The following is a 23,675-nucleotide window of genomic DNA, read 5'->3' on the forward strand; positions in this document are numbered from 1 at the left end:
CCGAGGAAACCGAGGAGGCAGACACTGGCCGAGGAGGCCGACACTGGCCGAGGAGGCAGACACTGGCCGAGGAAACCGAGGCGGCAGACACTGGCCGAGGAAACCGAGGAGGCCGACACCGGCCGAGGAAACCGAGGAGGCCGACACCGGCCGAGGAAACCGAGGAGGCCGACACTGGCCGAGGAAACCGAGGAGGCAGACACTGGCTGAGGAAACCGAGGAGGCCTAAACCGGCCGAGGAGTTAGAAACTAGCCGAGGAGGCCGACACTAACACTTTACAGTAATGGTTTTCTTAGGATCTGGAGGCTTCTTCTATTCCTGACAATAATGTCCTCGCTCTTGTCTTCCCGGCCTCTCTCGCTCCTGTTCACACCTGCTTGCTCGCCCTGATTTATTTCTTGTCTTTTTGGTCCATTTCACGCTCACTGGGCCGCAGAGCCAAACAATTGCTTTATGAGACTTGAGGACAATTGCGGAGGAAGCGCTTCTGGCCTCCTGGGAAAAGAACTGATCACTTCTGTGACAAAAGGAGATGATTCTGCGGCCGCCACAATGCGGAAAGGTAATGCAGCACCTCAGAGGGAAACAGCAATGGCAGAGCGGCAGGTTGGATTGCGATGGTCTAAAATAATTACGGTAAATGGATTACCGTGCGAGTGATTCTATAATCAGACTAAGTATAGGGCTGCCCGGAGAACGGAGATAATGGAGATCAATTATTACGGGTGCGTTGTCTACAACCATTTCTATGGACTATGCCAGATAGGCAATATGTCTGCCGGCATCTAACGTTTAGGGTTTTTCCAAGTGCCTGACACTACGCGGGCTCCTGAGGATCACACTGATCCTTGCACCGTCATGGCGGCACAGAATCAGTGATGAACTTTTAGTTGGGGAAAGTAAAAATGTTCCCTCATTATTACTGACCTGGTCTCCGCCATTTACACCGCACTACGTCTATGTGGGGGTTTTTCTGCTTTTCTTTAATAGAAAACTCATCTTTCCATTTGTATCCACGTAGCAACGGCGGCGCACACTGGAGTGGAGCGAGGAATGAATGCTCCAATTAGAAGAGACAATTAGCGGAGAAAAGTGCAGGCGAATAGACGGAATCCGCTGCTATTTTAATTCCCCATCATAATGACGGCGATCAATGGGCTGCAAACAAGTAGTCAATAACGTACATTCAGAGCAATATTATCAAGCAAGCCAGGACAACGAAACAATGGCGCCATTCTGCCCGGCCTCCTATTTACCCATTAGAGTCAGAACAAAACCTAAAGATGTCTGACCCTCCTGTATATACGGCGGGGTACAGAATCATCCACACGTGTCTGCAGACATCTTGCCGCATACTTCCTTGTTCTTCACCGCATGTTTTGGTGCAGTTTTGGATGAGCCTTATCTATGGGGGGTCTGTGTAATGCATCTCCAAACCGGATGAACTACGACCCCCATCCCACAATGTTACCTATCTATCTACTTCATCTATGGGGGGGGGTCCCCGTGTAATACATCTCCAAACCGGATGAACTACGACCCCCATCCCCCAATGTTACCTATCTACTTCATCTATGGGGGGGGGGGTCCCCGTGTAATACATCTCCAAACCGGATGAACTACGACCCCCATCCCACAATGTTATCTATCTATATACCTCATCTATGGGGGGGGGGGGGGGGGGTCCCCGTGTAATACATCTCCAAACCGGATGAATTACGACCCCCATCCCACAATGTTACCTATCTACTTCATCTATGGGGGGGGGTCCCCGTGTAATACATCTCCAAACCGGATAACCTACGGCTCCCACCCAAAATGTTATCTATCTATATACCTCATGTATGGGTGGGGCCGTGTAATACATCTCCAGACCGGATGAACTACGGCCCTACCCACCCACCCTCGATGCAGTCTCTCTATATATGTATAAGAAGATTAGACTTTATAGGGAGCAGTGGAGGCCGAACGCTTCATCTTTGCTTGCGGATAACTACAGCGGCGGTGAAGGTTTCCTCCTGTACGCGGTGAATGGATGAACGTCTACAATGAAAGACACAAAAGAAAGCAAAGAAAAAACCCTACAAAGAATTCCAGGCACCTCACATTCCATTCACGTCCGGCAGATAAATACATACAGAATGGCCATTAATTCCAGCCCGCATCTTAGTCATCTGGCCGGTCGCCACGTAACGGAGGCGCAACACATTTATGAGAGCGGCGATGCAAAACTACAACTCCCAGCATGCCCTGGAAGGAAAGCAGAGGACTAGACTAGTTACTCCGATCACGATGGGGAGGGGGGGTCCGCAGATAGACAGAGATGGAGCGGCCTAATCCACCGCTATGTGAGAAGTAGTTATATTCTAGGAGTAGAAGGCAGAGCGGCGGTGAGATGGGATGAGAAGGGGTCCGCCACTGAATCCCACCTGACACTGCTCCTCTCTACAAAACACATGAGTTTCCCCCCCCCCCAATGCTAATGGACAGTGTGCGAGATCAGTCTCCTTCCCCTCCAGCAGCTGACAATGAGCACGTCCCTTCTTGTTGTTTCCCCAGCCACACTGCTATGCAGCTACAGAGGTTCTACTTCTCCCCACTCTGCCAGCCAAAAGTATAGTCCCTCCTTACTCCCCCTATCCAGGTGGACAGAGACAGTGACTGAGCATGTGTGTCCTCTATCACATCAGGTGGAGAGGACAGTGACTGAGCATGTGTGTCCCCAGCACATCACCGGGGACAGTGACTGAGCATGTGTGTCCTCCAGCACATCAGATAGAGGGGACAGTGATTGAGCATGTGTGTCCTCCAGCACATCAGATAGACGGGACAGTGACTGAGCATGTGTGTCCTCCACCACATTAGGTAGAGGGGACAGTGACTGAGCATGTGTGTCCTCCACCACATTAGGTAGAGGACAGTGACTGAGCATGTGTGTCCCCAGCACATAAGGTGGAGGGGACAGTGACTGAGCATGTGTGTCCCCAGCACATCAGGTAGAGAGGACAGTAACTGAGCATGTGTGTCCTCCAGCAGATCAGGTGGACAGAGACAGTGACTGAGCATGTGTGTCCTCCACCACATTAGGTAGAGGGGACAGTGACTGAGCATGTGTGTCCTCCACCACATTAGGTAGAGGGGACAGTGACTGAGCATGTGTGTCCCCAGCACATCAGGTGGAGGGGACAGTGACTGAGCATGTGTGTCCTCCAGCACATCAGATAGAGGGGACAGTGACTGAGCATGTGTGTCCTCCAGCACATCAGATAGAGGGGACAGTGACTGAGCATGTGTGTCCTCCAGCACATCAGATAGAGGGGACAGTGACTGAGCATGTGTGTCCCCAGCACATTAGGTGACTGAGCATGTGTGTCCCCCAGCACATCAGGTAGAGAGGACAGTGACTGAGCATGTGTGTCCTCCACCACATTAGGTAGAGGGGACAGTGACTGAGCATGTGTGTCCTCCACCACATTAGGTAGAGGGGACAGTGACTGAGCATGTGTGTCCCCAGCACATCAGGTGGAGGGGACAGTGGCTGAGCATGTGTGCCCCCAGCACATCAGGTAGAGAGGACAGTGACTGAGCATGTGTGCCCTCCAGCACATCAGGTGGACAGAGACAGTGACTGAGCATGTGTGTCCCCAGCACATCAAGTGGAGGGGACAGTGACTGAGCATGTGTGTCCCCAGCACATCAGGTGGAGGGGACAGTGACTGAGCATGTGTGTCCTCCAGCACATCAGGTAGAGAGGACAGTGACTGAGCATGTGTGTCCTCCATCACATCAGGTGGATGGGACCGTGACTGAGCATGTGTGTCCTCCAGCACATCAGGTAGAGAGGACAGTGACTGAGCATGTGTGTCCTCCATCACATCAGGTAGAGGGGACAGTGACTGAGCATGTGTGTCCTCCAGCACATCAGGTAGAGGGGACAGTGACTGAGCATGTGTGTCCTCCAGCACATCAGGTAGAGAGGACAGTGACTGAGCATGTGTGTCCTCCAGCACATTAGGTAGAGAGGACAGTGACTGAGCATGTGTGTCCCCAGCACATAAGGTGGAGGGGACAGTGACTGAGCATGTGTGTCCCCAGCACATCAGGTAGAGAGGACAGTAACTGAGCATGTGTGTCCCCAGCACATCAGGTAGAGGGGACAGTGACTGAGCATGTGTGTCCTCTAGCACTCAGCTTTGTAGGTCAACACGCACACTGCTATACACTGTTAACACCAGGTGGTACTATGCTATTTAAGAATGCCAGAACTCCCCAATGGATCAACATTAAAGTGGTTCTCCGGGCTTAGAAATACATGGCCTCTCTCCTCCAGAAACAGCACCTCTCTCGTCCTCAGTTTGGGTGAATGCATTGCAGCTCAGTTACATTAAAGTTAATAAAGCAGAGTTGAAATACCACACACAACCTAGGACAGGGGTGGCGCTGTTTTTGCAAGAAAGTAGCAGTGCCTTATCTAGTCCTGGGAAGTGTAAATGATTGGACAAGCCCTTTACCGCCACAGTGAACTAACGTGAAGACTAGAAGTCGTTTACACAGAGTGATGATCAATAAGGTCGGTGCAATTAAAACCTAGGAACATTATATAGCCGGGGTAAAAGGGCAAAGATGGTATTGATCAGATACTAATAATGGTGTGCTCAGAGCGCAGAGGTCACATAGAGCGCCTCTCTCTCTCTGGAGGACCCATCCTGACCTGCATTACACCAACAACCCAAGCATATCAATGACCTCTGTGTAATACCAGATTTCTCCTGTGATGGCGCTGCAGAAATACTAAACACAGATTACAGGAGGGGGACACTTTGTGATCGGCTTATTGTTCAGAGACCCCTCTAACAGGTGGGGATTGTCTAATGCAGAGAACCCCTTTAAGGCCGGGCTGTGTGTTCATGCTCCCCGCTCACATCTGGACCACCGGCCCTTTCCAAAACCCCTTCTGAGAGTCACAAGAAACCATCAGCACAACATGTAAATCAATTGGTCATAGAAATCGATCTCCCTGAGCGCGTGTGTGTACACCACAGGGGGCGCCGCAGCTCCACATCAGCCCTGGACACAAAACAGTCGCATGAAGAACTGCCAGGGCTACAGTCTCTATGGGAGTCAGGGCCACGCTGCAGGGCTACAGTCTCTATGGGAGTCAGGGCCACGCTGCAGGGCTACAGTCTCTATGGAAGTCAGGGCCACGCTGCAGGGCTACAGTCTCTATGGGAGTCAGGGCCACGCTGCAGGGCTACAGTCTCTATGGGAGTCAGGGCCACGCTGCAGGGCTACAGTCTCTATGGGAGTCAGGCCCACGCTGCAGGGCTACAGTCTCTATGGGAGTCAGGGCCACGCTGCAGGGCTACAGGCTCTATGGGAGTCAGGGCCACGCTGCAGGGCTACAGGCTCTATGGGAGTCAGGGCCACGCTGCAGGGCTACAGTCTCTATGGGAGTCAGGGCCACGCTGCAGGGCTACAGTCTCTGTGGGAGTCAGGGCCACGATGCAGGGCTACAGTCTCTATGGAAGTCAGGGCCACGCTGCAGGGCTACAGTCTCTATGGGAGTCAGGGCCACGCTGCAGGGCTACAGTCTCTATGGGAGTCAGGGCCACGCTGCAGGGCTACAGGCTCTATGGGAGTCAGGGCCACGCTGCAGGGCTACAGTCTCTGTGGGAGTCAGGGCCACGCTGCAGGGCTACAGTCTCTGTGGGAGTCAGGGCCACGCTGCAGGGCTACAGTCTCTATGGGAGTCAGGGCCACGCTGCAGGGCTACAGTCTCTATGGGAGTCAGGCCCACGCTGCAGGGCTACAGTCTCTATGGGAGTCAGAGCCACGCTGCAGGGCTACAGGCTCTATGGGAGTCAGGGCCACGCTGCAGGGCTACAGTCTCTGTGGGAGTCAGGGCCACGATGCAGGGCTACAGTCTCTATGGAAGTCAGGGCCACGCTGCAGGGCTACAGTCTCTATGGGAGTCAGGGCCACGCTGCAGGGCTACAGTCTCTATGGGAGTCAGGGCCACGCTGCAGGGCTACAGGCTCTATGGGAGTCAGGGCCACGCTGCAGGGCTACAGTCTCTTTGGGAGTCAGGGCCACGCTGCAGGGCTACAGTCTCTGTGGGAGTCAGGGCCACGATGCAGGGCTACAGTCTCTATGGAAGTCAGGGCCACGCTGCAGGGCTACAGTCTCTATGGGAGTCAGGGCCACGCTGCAGGGCTACAGTCTCTATGGGAGTCAGGGCCACGCTGCAGGGCTACAGTCTCTGTGGGAGTCAGGGCCACGCTGCAGGGCTACAGTCTCTGTGGGAGTCAGGGCCACGCTGCAGGGCTACAGTCTCTATGGGAGTCAGGGCCACGCTGCAGGGCTACAGTCTCTATGGGAGTCAGGGCCACGCTGCAGGGCTACAGTCTCTATGGGAGTCAGGGCCACGCTGCAGGGCATGGAGTTATGGAGGGAGACGCAAGGGACGGTGAACCAGAAGCTGCAATAGAGGAAAAGAGTGAAGCTCCGGATTACTCATCTGTTCCCTGTGAACCTGGCCCTCAGGACAAGAGACGGTGTCAGAAAGGCAACAAACATCTCACTGGGTCATCCTAAAAGCACAAACAGGAAATCATGGAATGTCCTTTATGTGGAGGCCGTGTGCCTTTAAATACTCGGCCGTCCCTCCGCAAGAAACTGTGCTCCGGAGTCACAAGACTCTGCTTTACCACTAAACCGCACCTCTTCCTGATCACACAAAGCCTGAAAGTTTTATAGCAGCAAATCTCCCCCGGCCACCTCACAAAAACAGAACGAAAAGTCAAAAATCTCAGCTCCGGAGTGGAGGAAGCCGAGCTGCCTGCCCTCCATACATCCACACCGGCCCCTCCGTGCCTCCACACCGACGGCTGGAGGGGTTAATGGCCTATATATCAGCACTCATGGGATTCTACAGGCCTATAAGCAATTCTTAACACTTTATGGCTGTTGCAGAACTACAAATCCCAGCATACTCTGACAGCTAAGGGCATACTGGGAGTTTTTCAAGAGCTGGAGAGCCTTGTACATCTATATACCTATCTTTTGCATCTCTGGAGGGTGGACCTATGGCCTGTGTGAACAGAGCGTGCTCGGCCACCGCTCCATGCACACTGAGAGGACATGGGGCCCCGTTCTCATGATCTCGTCACTTACTTATATAATCTGCGGACAACCCCTTTAAGCCCTTTTAGTACACAGCAGGTTTATTCACACGGTATGTAGACCTTGCAGTAACTATTGCCTCTCCATGTAAATATACTACGGTGAACCGAACCCTAATATCTTCTGAACCCATTTAGTGCAGCAGGACTTCTGGGATAAGAGGTTCTGCAGCAGCTGTTTTTGGAGACGTATGTCTGTATGACGCTACACAGAACGAGGCTGTGGGGCTGGCGATCTGTCAAATGTTATTTAGTTAAGTTGCTGACCACAAATGGGAAGTTGCTGATTTCCATTAACACATTGTACAGGGAAATTGAAACAGGAGACCACAGACCCTGCGAGTACGCAGACCCAACGTAGCCAGAAACCACAGACCCCGCGAGTACACGGACCCAACGTAGCTAGAGACCACAGACCCCGCGAGTACACGGACCCAACGTAGCTAGAGACCACAGACCCCGCGAGTACACGGACCCAACGTAGCTAGAGACCACAGACCCCGCGAGTACATGGACCCAACAGAGGTGGAGACCACAGACCCTGCAAGTACATGGACCCAACGTAGCCAGAGACCACAGACCCCGCGAGTACATGGACCCAATGTAGCTGGAGACCACAGACCCCGCGAGTACATGGACCCAACAGAGGTGGAGACCACAGACCCTGCGAGTACATGGACCCAACGTAGCCAAAGACCACAGACCCCGCGAGTACATGGACCTAACTGAGGTGGAGACCACAGACCCTGCGAGTACATGGACCCAACAGAGGTGGAGACCACAGACCCTGCGAGTACATGGACCCAACAGAGGTGGAGATCACAGACCCCACGAGTACATGGACCCAACAGAGGTGGAGATCACAGACCCCGCGAGTACATGGACCCAACAGAGGTGGAGATCACAGACCCTGCGAGTACATGGACCCAACAGAGGTGGAGATCACAGACCCCGCGAGTACATGGACCCAACAGAGGTGGAGATCACAGACCCTGCGAGTACATGGACCCAACAGAGGTGGAGACCACAGACCCCGCGAGTACATGGACCCAATGTAGCTGGAGACCACAGACCCCGCGAGCACATGGACCTAACAGAGCTGGAGACCACAGACCCCTGAGTACATGAGCCCCAAATAGCCAGAGACCACAGACCCCGCAAGCACATGGACCCAACATAGCCAGAGACCACAAACCCCGCAAGTACACTGACTCAACAGAACCCAAGACCCCGGCCCCCGAGAGCAGACAGATCCAAAAGAGCTGGAGACCACAGACCCCGCGATTAGAGGGACCAAACAGAGCAGGAGACCACAGACAGCACAAGTAGACAGACTGAATGGGTGACTTATGGGTACATCTGGGGAGAGGAGGAGGGGTTGCCGGGAAAACCCCTTTAAGGTGGCCGCAGACATGGCAACAATCAATAATGATCGAGCTGCTATATACCTGTATAATGACTCAATCCATTGCCTGTACATACTAAAGGAACACAATCTATTGTTCCCGGTTATCAACCATTTCATACTGGACACCAGGTTACAGCCACACTCCTGCACTATCCAATAGGAACTCGGTCTTCCTATGTGGAGAAACCAGGACTCGGGCCACTGATCTCAAAGGTCGGAATAAATAACGCTTTACTGCAGATCTCCAGACAGGAAAAAAAACACTGCCGAAAAATAAGTAGTAAATGTGTCAACCGGCTGAAAACGAAAGTCTAAGCCGCCCTCCGAGGAAGGGATTGGGATAATCCCCTTTGGATCTGCTCGCTGCAGAATCTGGCACACTGAGGGTTAACAATGGCCGCTTCTACAGGTCGCTGAATAGACAGGATGGACGTGAACCCTGGACTCTCACTTTTATATTCATGTGTGTAAGACAAAAGTCCACCCATCCCCGCTTATTACGCAGGAGATCGGCCGCTCCGCGTACATCCACATTAAACGCCATCCACTTTTTAAACAGAGACTATGATAAAGAGACGAGTGCAGGCCGCCATATTGGAAGTCAGTATCGCATCATGAGCTGGCGCTAAATGCAAAAGTGAATACGTTACGGGAATGGTTCCCAACCTTCTTGTAAAACCACAGCTCCCAGCGTGCCCTGATAGAACTCCCAATCTGCTGCCCTACTGCTGATGCTAAACTACTACTCCCATCATGCCCTGATAGATCTCCCAACCTGCTGCCCTATGGCTGATGCTAAACTACAACTCCCATCATGCTCTGACAGCTCCTGCTGCAGTAGACCCATATGTAAGGGTATGTGTGATCACCCACCACGGATTCCATAGCTCCCCCCCCCCCCCTTACGGATGTGCGCATCTCCGCTCATTCTACGGGCGGACGGCAGAATCTGGCAAACCATAGAATGAAGGCTATGGGACCAGCGGAGATGCGCGCGGCCACGAGCTGTGGAATCCGCACCAGGTGATCCTCCAGGATTCCGTGGCGTGCACCCTAACTTCCCAGCAGTGGAGAGATTGCACAGCTACATATGTAATATTCAGAACAGTAAATACCGCTACATCTGAACGCACTCTAACAAAACATGTCTCAGATGGTGACATGACCAAGATGTGTGAATAAAGCCAAAACAGTGCAAAACAAGCCTTAGGTAAAGGCAACAACAGGACGGAGAGAGATCGAGCCGAACCGCTGATCCATCCATGTACAGCCATATAACGGGGACAAGGGATCGGCCGGAACCGCTGATCCATCTATGTACGGCCATATAACGGGGACAAGGGATCGGCCGGAACCGCTGATCCATCCATGTACAGCCATATAACGGGGACAAGGGATCGGCCGGAACCGCTGATCCATCTATGTACGGCCATATAACGAAGGTGAGTGATCGGCCAAACCGCTGATCCATCTATGTACGGCCATATAACGGGGACAAGTGATCGGCCGGATCCTTCCATATAACAGAGGTGACTGTCCTTGCTACATCATTTAGCGGCAATTAGGTCCTCCAGACTGCAGCATAGCCAATCCCGGGACCTGTATACTCTGTACAGCTCCTCAGCTCACCACTGACCCTGGGACCTGTATACTCTGTATAGCTCCTCAGCTCACCACCGGCCCCGGACCTGTATACTCTGTACAGCTCCTCAGCTCACCACCGGCCCCGGACCTGTATACTCTGTATAGCTCCTCAGCTCACCACTGACCCTGGGACCTGTATACTCTGTATAGCTCCTCAGCTCACCACCGTCCCGGGACCTGTATACTCTGTACAGCTCCTCAGCTCACCACTGACCCTGGGACCTGTATACTCTGTATAGCTCCTCAGCTCACCACCGGCCCCGGACCTGTATACTCTGTACAGCTCCTCAGCTCACCACCGGCCCCGGACCTGTATACTCTGTATAGCTCCTCAGCTCACCACTGACCCTGGGACCTGTATACTCTGTATAGCTCCTCAGCTCACCACCGGCCCGGGACCTGTATACTCTGTATAGCTCCTCAGCTCACCACTGACCCTGGGACCTGTATACTCTGTATAGCTCCTCAGCTCACCACTGACCCTGGGACCTGTATACTCTGTACAGCTCCTCAGCTCACCACCGGCCCGGGACCTGTATACTCTGTACAGCTCCTCAGCTCACCACCGGCCCGGGACCTGTATACTCTGTACAGCTCCTCAGCTCACCACCGGCCCGGGACCTGTATACTCTGTACAGCTCCTCAGCTCACCACTGACCCTGGGACCTGTATACTCTGTATAGCTCCTCAGCTCACCACCGGCCCGGGACCTGTATACTCTGTACACCTCGCAGGACACTTCAGTGCTGCTTCATCTCCTAATCCTATAAAGCCTCAGCTCACCGCCGCTCCAAGCTGAGATCAGCGCAGAAGTGCAAATGTAGGAACCAGACAGCTCTGGATGAGCAGAAGCTCCTCTCGGATAATGGAGCGGGACACACAATCATCAGGTATGGCAGGTAACCCTGTACCACGGCCACACAACTGGACGCTAAATCAGAGACTAGAAAGTGCCATTAGAGTAATTGCGCAGTAGCGGGGGATCAGCCATGTTTCTCGCGGCCCCTGCTGGTATTACAGGCCATTAATACTTTATTTACACCAGTGACGAGCAATGAGACCCGGAGCCGGCAAGAAGTAAAGTGAGACGTTGCGTCAGCTGCTTGATTGAAGTCTTGGCGTGCTATGGTGACGCGGTCCGTACAGCCAGCTCAGATGGTACTGCGCCACATTTACCAATACGGGGAAGGACCGAAAGACGAAGAAGAGGAAACCTGAATAATTTAGGCAGAAAAGAGGAGACGGATATAGCGGGCTGCGCAGACTCTCTATAAGCGGCACTTGAGACGATCGGCCGCGATCACATTACCTCTGGCACAGGTCGTCTCAACGTAACCGGAGACACAACTTTCAGTTTTCATTTTTTTTTTCTCTGCAAGAGCGACCGTATAAGCTAGAAAGTAAAGCCAACGGGCAAAGCGGTGTCCGATTACCGCGAGGAAGGTGACAGTCCGCTAACCCGCCATCAATGGGACCCGATTACAGCGAGGGCGAGTATACAAGGTGTACAGGAGGGTGACAGTCCGCTAACCCGCCATCAATGAGACCCGATTACAGCGAGGGCGAGTATACAAGGTGTACAGGAGGGTGACAGTCCGCTAACCCGCCATCAACGAGACCCGATTACAGCGAGGGCGAGTATACAAGGTGTACAGGAGGGTGACAGTCCGCTAACCCGCCATCAACGAGACCCGATTACAGCGAGGGCGAGTATACAAGGTGTACAGGAGGGTGACAGTCCGCTAACCCGCCATCAGCGAGACCCGATTACAGCGAGGGCGAGTATACAAGGTGTACAGGAGGGTGACAGTCCGCTAACCCGCCATCAGCGAGACCCGATTACAGCGAGGGCGAGTATACAAGGTGTACAGGAGGGTGACAGTCCGCTAACCCGCCATCAATGACGCTGTGTTGTTAGGGATGAGAGGATATATACACACGCTGAGTTGTCAGGGATGAGAGGATATATACACACGCTGAGTTGTCAGGGATGAGAGGATATATACACACGCTGGGTTGTCAGGGATGAGAAGATATATACACACGCTGGGTTGTCAGGGATGAGAGGATATATACATGCTGGGTTGTCAGGGATGAGAGGATATATACATGCTGGGTTGTCAGGGATGAGAGGATATATACATGCTGGGTTGTCAGGGATGAGAGGATATATACATGCTGGGTTGTCAGGGATGAGAGGATATATACATGCTGAGTTGTCAGGGATGAGAGGATATATATACACACGCTGAGTTGTCAGGGATGAGATGATATATACAAACGCTGAGTTGTCAGGGATGAGAGGATATAAACATGCTGGGTTGTGAGGCATGAGAGGATATATACACGCTGGGTTGTCAGGGATGAGAGGATATATACACGCTGGGTTGTCAGGGGTGAGAGGATATATACACGCTGGGTTGTCAGGGATGAGAGGATATATACATGCTGGGTTGTCAGGGATGAGAGGATATATACATGCTGGGTTGTCAGGGATGAGAGGATATATACATGCTGGGTTGTCAGGGATGAGAGGATATATACATGCTGGGTTGTCAGGGATGAGAGGATATATACACACGCTGAGTTGTCAGGGATGAGAGGATATATAATACATGCTGGGTTGTCAGGGATGAGAGGATATATACATGCTGGGTTGTCAGGGATGAGAAGATATATACACACGCTGAGTTGTCAGGGATGAGAGAATATATACACACGCTGAGTTGTCAGGGATGAGATGATATATACAAATGCTGAGTTGTCAGGGATGAGAGGATATATACACGCTGGGTTGTCAGGGATGAGAGGATATATACACGCTGGGTTGTCAGGGATGAGAGGATATATACACGCTGGGTTGTCAGGGATGAGAGGATATATACATGCTGGGTTGTCAGGGATGAGAGGATATATACACGCTGGGTTGTCAGGGATGAGAGGATATATACACGCTGGGTTGTCAGGGATGAGAGGATATATACATGCTGGGTTGTCAGGGATGAGAGGATATATACATGCTGGGTTGTCAGGGATGAGAGAATATATACATGCTGGGTTGTCAGCTGCTGCTATGAGACACAGGCCTCCTCCGACCTCTCATCCCCTGCAGGTGAGCGCTGTGTAATATTATGACATCATGAGCAGCGGCGGCGATGGAGGAAACGATTTAACATGGAGAGCAGCCTGTCGCAATATTCACACTGAAAAAACCCGAGCGCAAAAAAAACCGGAAAATAATAAAAACTGGTAAGAAGCGTCAGCCAGAAAGCTGCGGCCACTGATCGCTCCGTCCAACCTGAGAAACATGCAGAGAAGCCTCACACTGAGGGGTCCGGAGGCAGAACACTATGCAGGACTATACACACACAGGACCTGCATGGCTGTCACACAGCTGCGCTGCTGTCACACGGCTGCGCGGCTGTCACACGGCTGTGCGGCTGTATGGGTGTCACCTGGCTGTGCGGCTGTATGGCTGTCACCTGGCTGTGCGGCTGTATGGCTGTCACCTGGCTGTGCGGCTGTATGGCTGTCACCTGGCTGTGCGGCTGTATGGCTGTCACCTGGCTGTGCGGCTGTCACCTGGCTGTGCGGCTGTATGGGTGTCACACGGCTGTATGGCTGTCACCTGGCTGTGCGGCTGTATGGCTGTCACACGGCAGCAAACCCTCAGAAGTAACAAACACGGGACGGAAGGTTGTCACCGATCAGCGCCATCCTGAAGAACAACGGGCAGCGTTACCTCTCCATCTCCAATAATCTAAAATCCTAACTAATATGGTGGTCTGCAGGCTGGGGGTCCCTGTCATTACGAAACTACAACTCCCAACATGTTCTTAACATTGTGATCCCAAGTTCCTATGGAACTACAACTCCCAGCATGGTGTGTCAGCTCTCACGATGCCCTGGGAGTTGTAGTCTGGGCAGACACTGAGGAGGATGTGATGCCAGTAAGTGGCAGCCTGCTCCGGGCAGCGGTGGGCGGCACTCATCAATCAGGAAAGACACAATCACTCAGCTTTGAGGTTTTCTGTGATTTTATAATTTTCCATTCTTTGCAGTCGCTTCACAGGAACTAAGAGACAGGGCACCCGGGCACAGGGGGCAGCTATACCCAGGGGGCCAGGACAATCAGCTAACCCTCTGCTTGCTGCAGGGCACCTGGGCACAGGGGGCAGCTATACCCAGGGGGCAGCTATACCCAGGGGGCCAGGACAATCAGCTAACCCTCTGCTTGCTGCAGGGCACCCGGGCACAGGGGGCAGCTATACCCAGGGGGCCAGGACAATCAGCTAACCCTCTGCTTGCTGCAGGGCACCCGGGCACAGGGGGCAGCTATACCCAGGGGGCCAGGACAATCAGCTAACCCTCTGCTTGCTGCAGTTTCCTGGGCACAGGGGGCATCTACAGGATCAGTGTCAACACGGGGGGGGGGGGGCATCACCATCAGTTAACCCTCTGCTTGCTGCAGCTTCCTGGGCAGAGGGGGCGTCTACAGGATCAGTGTAAACATAGGGGGGGGGGGCATCACCATCAGTTAACCCTCTGCTTGCTGCAGCCCACCTGGGCACAGGGGCATCTACAGGATCAGTGTCAACATGGGGGGGGGGCATCACCATCAGTTAACCCTCTGCTTGCTGCGGTTTTCTGGGCACAGGGGGCATCTACAGGATCAGTGTCACCCCGGGGGGGGGGCAGCATCACCATCAGTTAACCCTCTGCTTGCTGCGGTTTTCTGGGCACAGGGGGCATCTACAGGATCAGTGTCACCCCGGGGGGGGGGGGGGGGCGGCATCACCATAAGTTAACCCTCTGCTTGCTGCGGTTTTCTGCGGTTTTCTGGGCACAGGGGGCATCTACAGGATCAGTGTCACCCTGGGGGGGCATCACCATCAGTTAACCCTCTGCTTGCTGCAGCCACCAGGAGGAATACCATGCAGTACCGCAGCGGCAGTGTGTACAGCGGATGACGCTCCCCCCCGGCGTGTCACAGGTTAATGTCATCTGCACAGCGGAAAGTTGCACAAGCCCTGGGCACGGAGGTTACCGGGCGCCATGTGCTGCAGTCCCCAGCACCGGGCCCAGCGCCACAGCCACACGAGCGGCAGCCGGGGGGGAACGGCGAGCGAGCCCGGGAAGGAGCGGAGAGATGCACTCACCCAGCGGCAGGAAATGCTTCGTGTCCATCGCTGTTACCTCATGCCCGGCGAGCGGGGAGGAAGGCCGGTGTCCGGGGCTCCGGGGAGAGGCGCGGGGGTCCCGGGGGGCGGCACACACATCCACAGCCGGGGAGGCCGCGGCGGACGAGTTGTAGCAAAACTCACCAACAATGTAATAAAGTACTTGTGTCTCCTGCTCCACTACTCGCTGCAACGCCGGGGCCCCGCCAGGGGGGGAGCGAGCAGCGACCCCTGCCGCAGCGACCGGGACCTGCAGCTCAGCGGCGCCCAGCACCTCCTGTGTATGACATATAGTATACACTACAGCGCCCAGCATCTCCTGTGTATAACATATAGTATACACTACAGCGCCCAGCATCTCCTGTGTATAACATATAGTGTACACTACAGCGCCCAGCATCTCCTGTATATACACTACAGCGCCCAGCATCTCCTGTGTATACACTACAGCACCCAGCATCTCCTGTATATACACTACAGCGCCCAGCATCTCCTGTGTATAACATATAGTATACACTACAGCGCCCAGCATCTCCTGTATATAACATATAGTATACACTACAGCGCCCAGCATCTCCTGTATATAACATATAGTATACACTACAGCGCCCAGCATCTCCTGTATATACACTACAGCGCCCAGCATCTCCTGTGTATGACATATAGTATACACTACAGCGCCCAGCATCTCCTGTGTATAACATATAGTATACACTACAGCGCCCAGCATCTCCTGTGTATAACATATAGTATACACTACAGCGCCCAGCATCTCCTGTGTATACACTACAGCGCCCAGCATCTCCTGTGTATAACATATAGTATACACTACAGCGCCCAGCATCTCCTGTGTATGACATATAGTATACACTACAGCGCCCAGCATCTCCTGTGTATACACTACAGCGCCCAGCATCTCCTGTATATACACTACAGCGCCCAGCATCTCCTGTGTATACACTGCAGCGCCCAGCATCTCCTGTATATACACTACAGCACCCAGCATCTCCTGTGTATAACATATAGTATACACTACAGCGCCCAGCATCTCCTGTGTATAACATATAGTATACACTACAGCGCCCAGCATCTCCTGTATATACACTACAGCGCCCAGCATCTCCTGTGTATAACATATAGTATACACTACAGCGCCCAGCATCTCCTGTGTATAACATATAGTATACACTACAGCGCCCAGCATCTCCTGTATATACACTACAGCGCCCAGCATCTCCTGTATATACACTACAGCGCCCAGCATCTCCTGTATATAACATATAGTATACACAGTTACACACTACAGCACCCAGCATCTCCTGTGTATACACTACAGCGCCCAGCATCTCCTGTGTATAACATATAGTATACACTACAGCGCCCAGCATCTCCTGGTGTATAACATATAGTATACACTACAAGCGCCCAGCATCTCCTGTATATACACTACAGCACCCAGCATCTCCTGTGTATAACATATAGTATACACTACAGCGCCCAGCATCTCCTGTGTATAACATATAGTATACACTACAGCGCCAGCATCTCCTGTATATACACTACAGCGCCCAGCATCTCCTGTATATACACTACAGGCGCCCAGCATCTCCTGTATATAACATATAGTATACACAGTTACACACTACAGCACCCAGCATCTCCTGTGTATACACTACAGCGCCCAGCATCTCCTGTGTATAACATATAGTATACACTACAGCGCCCAGCATCTCCTGTATATACACTACAGCGCCCAGCATCTCCTGTATATACACTACAGCGCCCAGCATCTCCTGTATATAACATATAGTATACACAGTTACACACTACAGCACCCAGCATCTCCTGTGTATACACTACAGCGCCCAGCATCTCCTGTGTATAACATATAGTATACACTACAGCGCCCAGCATCTCCTGTGTATAACATATAGTATACACTACAGCGCCCAGCATCTCCTGTATATACACTACAGCACCCAGCATCTCCTGTGTATAACATATAGTATACACTACAGCGCCCAGCATCTCCTGTGTATAACATATAGTATACACTACAGCGCCCAGCATCTCCTGTATATACACTACAGCGCCCAGCATCTCCTGTATATAACATATAGTATACACAGTTACACACTACAGCACCCAGCATCTCCTGTGTATAACATATAGTATACACTACAGCGCCCAGCATCTCCTGTGTATAACATATAGTATACACTACAGCGCCCAGCATCTCCTGTATATACACTACAGCACCCAGCATCTCCTGTGTATAACATATAGTATACACTACAGCGCCCAGCATCTCCTGTGTATAACATATAGTATACACTACAGCGCCCAGCATCTCCTGTATATACACTACAGCGCCCAGCATCTCCTGTATATACACTACAGCGCCCAGCATCTCCTGTATATAACATATAGTATACACAGTTACACACTACAGCACCCAGCATCTCCTGTGTATACACTACAGCGCCCAGCATCTCCTGTGTATAACATATAGTATACACTACAGCGCCCAGCATCTCCTGTATATACACTACAGCGCCCAGCATCTCCTGTATATACACTACAGCGCCCAGCATCTCCTGTATATAACATATAGTATACACAGTTACACACTACAGCACCCAGCATCTCCTGTGTATACACTACAGCGCCCAGCATCTCCTGTGTATAACATATAGTATACACTACAGCGCCAGCATCTCCTGTGTATAACATATAGTATACACTACAGCGCCCAGCATCTCCTGTATATACACTACAGCACCCAGCATCTCCTGTTGTATAACATATAGTATACACTACAGCGCCCAGCATCTCCTGTGTATAACATATAGTATACACTACAAGCGCCCAGCATCTCCTGTATATACACTACAGCGCCCAGCATCTCCTGTATATAACATATAGTATACACAGTTACACACTACAGCACCCAGCATCTCCTGTGTATACACTACAGCGCCCAGCATCTCCTGTGTATAACATATAGTATACACTACAGCGCCCAGCATCTCCTGTGTATACACTACAGCGCCCAGCATCTCCTGTATATACACTACAGCGCCCAGCATCTCCTGTGTATAACATATAGTATACACTACAGCGCCCAGCATCTCCTGTATATACACTACAGCGCCCAGCATCTCCTGTATATACACTACAGCGCCCAGCATCTCCTGTATATACACTACAGCGCCCAGCATCTCCTGTGTATAACATATAGTATACACTACAGCGCCCAGCATCTCCTGTGTATAACATATAGTATACACTACAGCGCCCAGCATCTCCTGTGTATAACATATAGTGTACACTACAGCGCCCAGCATCTCCTGTGTATAACATATAGTATACACTACAGCGCCCAGCATCTCCTGTATATACACTACAGCACCCAGCATCTCCTGTGTATAACATATAGTATACACTACAGCGCCCAGCATCTCCTGTATATACACTGCTGCACCCAGCATCTCCTGTATATAACATATAGTATACACTACAAAGCCCAGCATCTCCTGTATATAACATATAGTATACACTACAGCGCCCAGCATCTCCTGTATATACACTACAGCGCCCAGCATCTCCTGTATATACACTACAGCACCCAGCATCTCCTGTATATAACATATAGTATACACTACAAAGCCCAGCATCTCCTGTATATAACATAAAGTATACACTACAGCGCCCAGCATCTCCTGTATATACACTACAGCGCCCAGCATCTCCTGTATATACACTACAGCACCCAGCATCTCCTGTATATAACATATAGTATATACTACAGCGCCCAGCATCTCCTGTGTATACACTACAGCGCCCAGCATCTCCTGTGTATACACTACAGCGCCCAGCATCTCCTGTGTATACACTACAGCGCCCAGCATCTCCTGTGTATACACTACAGCGCCCAGCATCTCCTGTGTATAACATATAGTATACACTACAGCGCCCAGCATCTCCTGTGTATACACTACAGCATCTCCTGTGTATACACTACAGCATCTCCTGTATATACACTACAGCGCCCAGCATCTCCTGTATATACACTACAGCGCCCAGCATCTCCTGTGTATACACTGCAGCGCCTAGCATCTCCTGTATATACACTACAGCGCTCAGCATCTCCTGTATATATACTACAGCAGCCAGCATCCCTTGTGTATACACTACAGCGCCCAGCATCTCCTGTATATACACTACAGCACCCAGCATCTCCTGTGTATACACTACAGCGCCCAGCATCTCCTGTATATACACTACAGCACCCAGCATCTCCTGTGTATACACTACAGCGCCCAGCATCTCCTGTGTATACACTACAGCATCTCCTGTATATACACTACAGCACCCAGCATCTCCTGTGTATACACTACAGCGCCCAGCATCTCCTGTATATACACTACAGCACCCAGCATCTCCTGTGTATACACTACAGCGCCCAGCATCTCCTGTGTATATACTACAGCACCCAGCATCTCCTGTGTATACACTACAGCGCCCAGCATCTCCTGTATATACACTACAGCACCCAGCATCTCCTATGTATACACTACAGCGCCCAGCATCTCCTGTATATACACTACAGCGCCCAGCATCTCCTGTGTATACACTACAGCACCCAGCATCTCTTGTGTATAACATATGGTATACACTACAGCGCCCAGCATCTCCTGTGTATACACTACAGCTCCCAGCATCTCCTGTGTATACACTACAGCACCCAGCATCTCCTGTATATACACTACAGCGCCCAGCATCTCCTGTGTATACACTACAGCATCTCCTGTATATACACTACAGCGCCCAGCATCTCCTGTGTATACACTACAGCGCCCAGCATCTCCTGTATATACACTACAGCGCCCAGCATCTCCTTTATATAACATATAGTATACACTGCTGCACCCAGCATCTCCTGTATATAACATATAGTATACACAGTTACACACTACAGCGCCCAGCATCTCCTGTGTATAACATATAGTATACACTACAGCGCCCAGCATCTCCTGTGTATAACATATAGTATACACTACAGCGCCCAGCATCTCCTGTGTATAACATATAGTATACACTACAGCGCCCAGCATCTCCTGTGTATACACTACAGCGCCAAGCATCTCCTGTATATACACTACAGCGCCCAGCATCTCCTGTGTATACACTACAGCATCTCCTGTATATACACTACAGCGCCCAGCATCTCCTGTGTATACACTGCAGCATCTCCTGTATATACACTACAGCGCCCAGCATCTCCTGTGTATACACTACAGCATCTCCTGTATATACACTACAGCGCCCAGCATCTCCTGTATATACACTACAGCACCCAGCATCTCCTGTGTATACACTACAGCGCCCAGCATCTCCTGTGTATACACTACAGCATCTCCTGTGTATATACTACAGCATCTCCTGTATATACACTACAGCGCCCAGCATCTCCTGTATATACACTACAGCATCTCCTGTATATACACTACAGCGCCCAGCATCTCCTGTGTATACACTACAGCATCTCCTGTATATACACTACAGCGCCCAGCATCTCCTGTATATACACTACAGCACCCAGCATCTCCTGTGTATACACTACAGCGCCCAGCATCTCCTGTGTATACACTACAGCACCCAGCATCTCCTGTGTATACACTACAGCGCCCAGCATCTCCTGTATATACACTACAGCACCCAGCATCTCCTGTGTATACACTACAGCGCCCAGCATCTCCTGTGTATACACTACAGCGCCCTGCATCTCCTGTATATACACTACAGCGCCCAGCATCTCCTGTGTATACACTACAGCACCCAGCATCTCTTGTGTATACACTACAGCGACCAGCATCTCCTGTATATACACTACAGCGACCAGCATCTCCTGTATATACACTACAGCGCCCAGCATCTCCTGTATATACACTACAGCGGCCAGCATCTCCTGTATATACACTACAGCGCCCAGCATCTCCTGTGTATACACTACAGCATCTCCTGTGTATACACTGCAGCGCCCAGCATCTCCTGTGTATACACTACAGCGCCCAGCATCTCCTGTATATACACTACAGCGCCCAGCATCTCTTGTATATACACTACAGCGCCCAGCATCTCTTGTATATACACTACAGCGCCCAGCATCTCTTGTATATACACTACAGCGCCCAGCATCTCCTGTATATATACTACAGCGCCCAGCATCTCCTGTATATACACTACAGCGCCCAGCATCTCCTGTATATACACTACAGCGCCCAGCATCTCTTGTGTATAACATATAGTATACACTACAGCACCCAGCATCTCCTGTATATACACTACAGCGCCTAGCATCTCCTATGTATACACTACAGCGCCCAGCATCTCCTGTATATACCCTACAGTGCCCAGCATCTCCTGTGTATAACATATAGTATACACTACAGCAACCAGCATCTCCTGTGTATACACTACAGCGCCCAGCATCTCCTGTATATACCCTACAGCGCCCAGCATCTCCTGTGTATACACTACAGCGCCCAGCATCTCCTGTATATACACTACAGCGCCCAGCATCTCCTGTATATACACTGCTGCACCCAGCATCTCCTGTGTATACACTGCAACAACTCCTGTATATACACTACAGCACCCAGCATCTCCTGTATATACACTACAGCACCCAGCATCTCCTGTGTATACACTACAGCGCCCAGCATCTTCCTGTGTATATACTACAGCGCCCAGCATCTCCTGTGTATACACTACAGCGCCCAGCATCTCCTGTATATACACTACAGCATCTCCTGTATATACACTACAGCGCCCAGCATCTCCTGTGTATACACTACAGCATCTCCTGTATATACACTACAGCGCCCAGCATCTCCTGTATATACACTACAGCATCTCCTGTATATACACTACAGCGCCCAGCATCTCCTGTGTATACACTACAGCATCTCCTGTATATACACTAACAGCGCCCAGCATCTCCTGTATATACACTACAGCACCCGCATCTCCTGTGTATACACTACAGCATCTCCTGTATATACACTACAGCGCCCAGCATCTCCTGGTATACACTACCAGCACCAGCATTCCTGTGTATAACATATAGTATACACTACAGCGCCAGCATCTCCTGTGTATACACTACAGCACCAGCATCTCCTGTGTATACACTACAGCGCCCAGCATCTCCTGTATATACACTACAGCCACCCAGCATCTCCTGTGTATACACTACAGCGCCCAGATCTCCTGTGTATACACTACAGCGCCCTGCCATCTCCTGTGTATATACTACAGCGCCCAGCATCTCCTGTATATACACTACAGCGGCCAGCATCTCCTGTATATACACTACAGCGCCCAGCATCTCCTGTGTATACACTACAGCATCTCCTGTGTATACACTGCAGCGCCCAGCATCTCCTGTGTATACACTACAGCGCCCAGCATCTCTTGTATATACACTACAGCGCCCAGCATCTCCTGTGTATACACTACAGCGCCCAGCATCTCCTGTGTATACACTACAGCGCCCAGCATCTCCTGTGTATATACTACAGCGCCCAGCATCTCCTGTATATACACTACAGCGGCCAGCATCTCCTGTATATACACTACAGCGCCCAGCATCTCCTGTGTATACACTACAGCGCCCAGCATCTCCTGTATATACCCTACAGTGCCCAGCATCTCCTGTGTATAACATATAGTATACACTACAGCAACCAGCATCTCCTGTGTATACACTACAGCACCCAGCATCTCCTGTGTATACACTACAGCGCCCAGCATCTCCTGTATATACCCTACAGCGCCCAGCATCTCCTGTGTATACACTACAGCGCCCAGCATCTCCTGTATATACACTACAGCGCCCAGCATCTCCTGTATATACACTGCTGCACCCAGCATCTCCTGTGTATACACTGCAACAACTCCTGTATATACACTACAGCACCCAGCATCTCCTGTATATACACTACAGCACCCAGCATCTCCTGTGTATACACTACAGCGCCCAGCATCTCCTGTGTATATACTACAGCGCCCAGCATCTCCTGTGTATACACTACAGCGCCCAGCATCTCCTGTATATACACTACAGCATCTCCTGTATATACACTACAGCGCCCAGCATCTCCTGTGTATACACTACAGCATCTCCTGTATATACACTACAGCGCCCAGCATCTCCTGTATATACACTACAGCATCTCCTGTATATACACTACAGC

At 51.4% G+C, this 23,675-nt stretch overlaps 1 protein-coding gene across 7 annotated transcripts in view; it reads right to left on the minus strand.

Annotated features, from left to right (window-relative positions):
- RXRA (retinoid X receptor alpha) overlaps positions 1 to 23,675 on the minus strand; it is a 193,611-nt gene that overhangs the window by 162,314 nt on the left and 7,622 nt on the right. For 3 of the 7 annotated variants that reach the window (XR_011358654.1, XM_069943178.1, XM_069943177.1), the window contains exon 1: positions 15,394 to 15,602. The exons of 1 other annotated variant lie outside the window; for it this stretch is intronic. Coding sequence is in view for 3 of the 6 variants with exons in the window: in XM_069943178.1 (XP_069799279.1) it covers positions 15,394 to 15,421 (28 nt within the window). In the remaining 3 variants the exon portion in view is untranslated. Of the gene's footprint in view, positions 1 to 13,689; positions 13,709 to 15,393; positions 15,603 to 23,675 lie in introns of those variants that run through there. 3 more of the 7 variants (XM_069943179.1, XM_069943184.1, XM_069943183.1) reach the window with 3 other exon arrangements.

This window comes from Dendropsophus ebraccatus, chromosome 10 (assembly GCF_027789765.1).
Source record: "Dendropsophus ebraccatus isolate aDenEbr1 chromosome 10, aDenEbr1.pat, whole genome shotgun sequence".
NCBI classification, from domain to species: domain Eukaryota; kingdom Metazoa; phylum Chordata; class Amphibia; order Anura; family Hylidae; genus Dendropsophus; species Dendropsophus ebraccatus.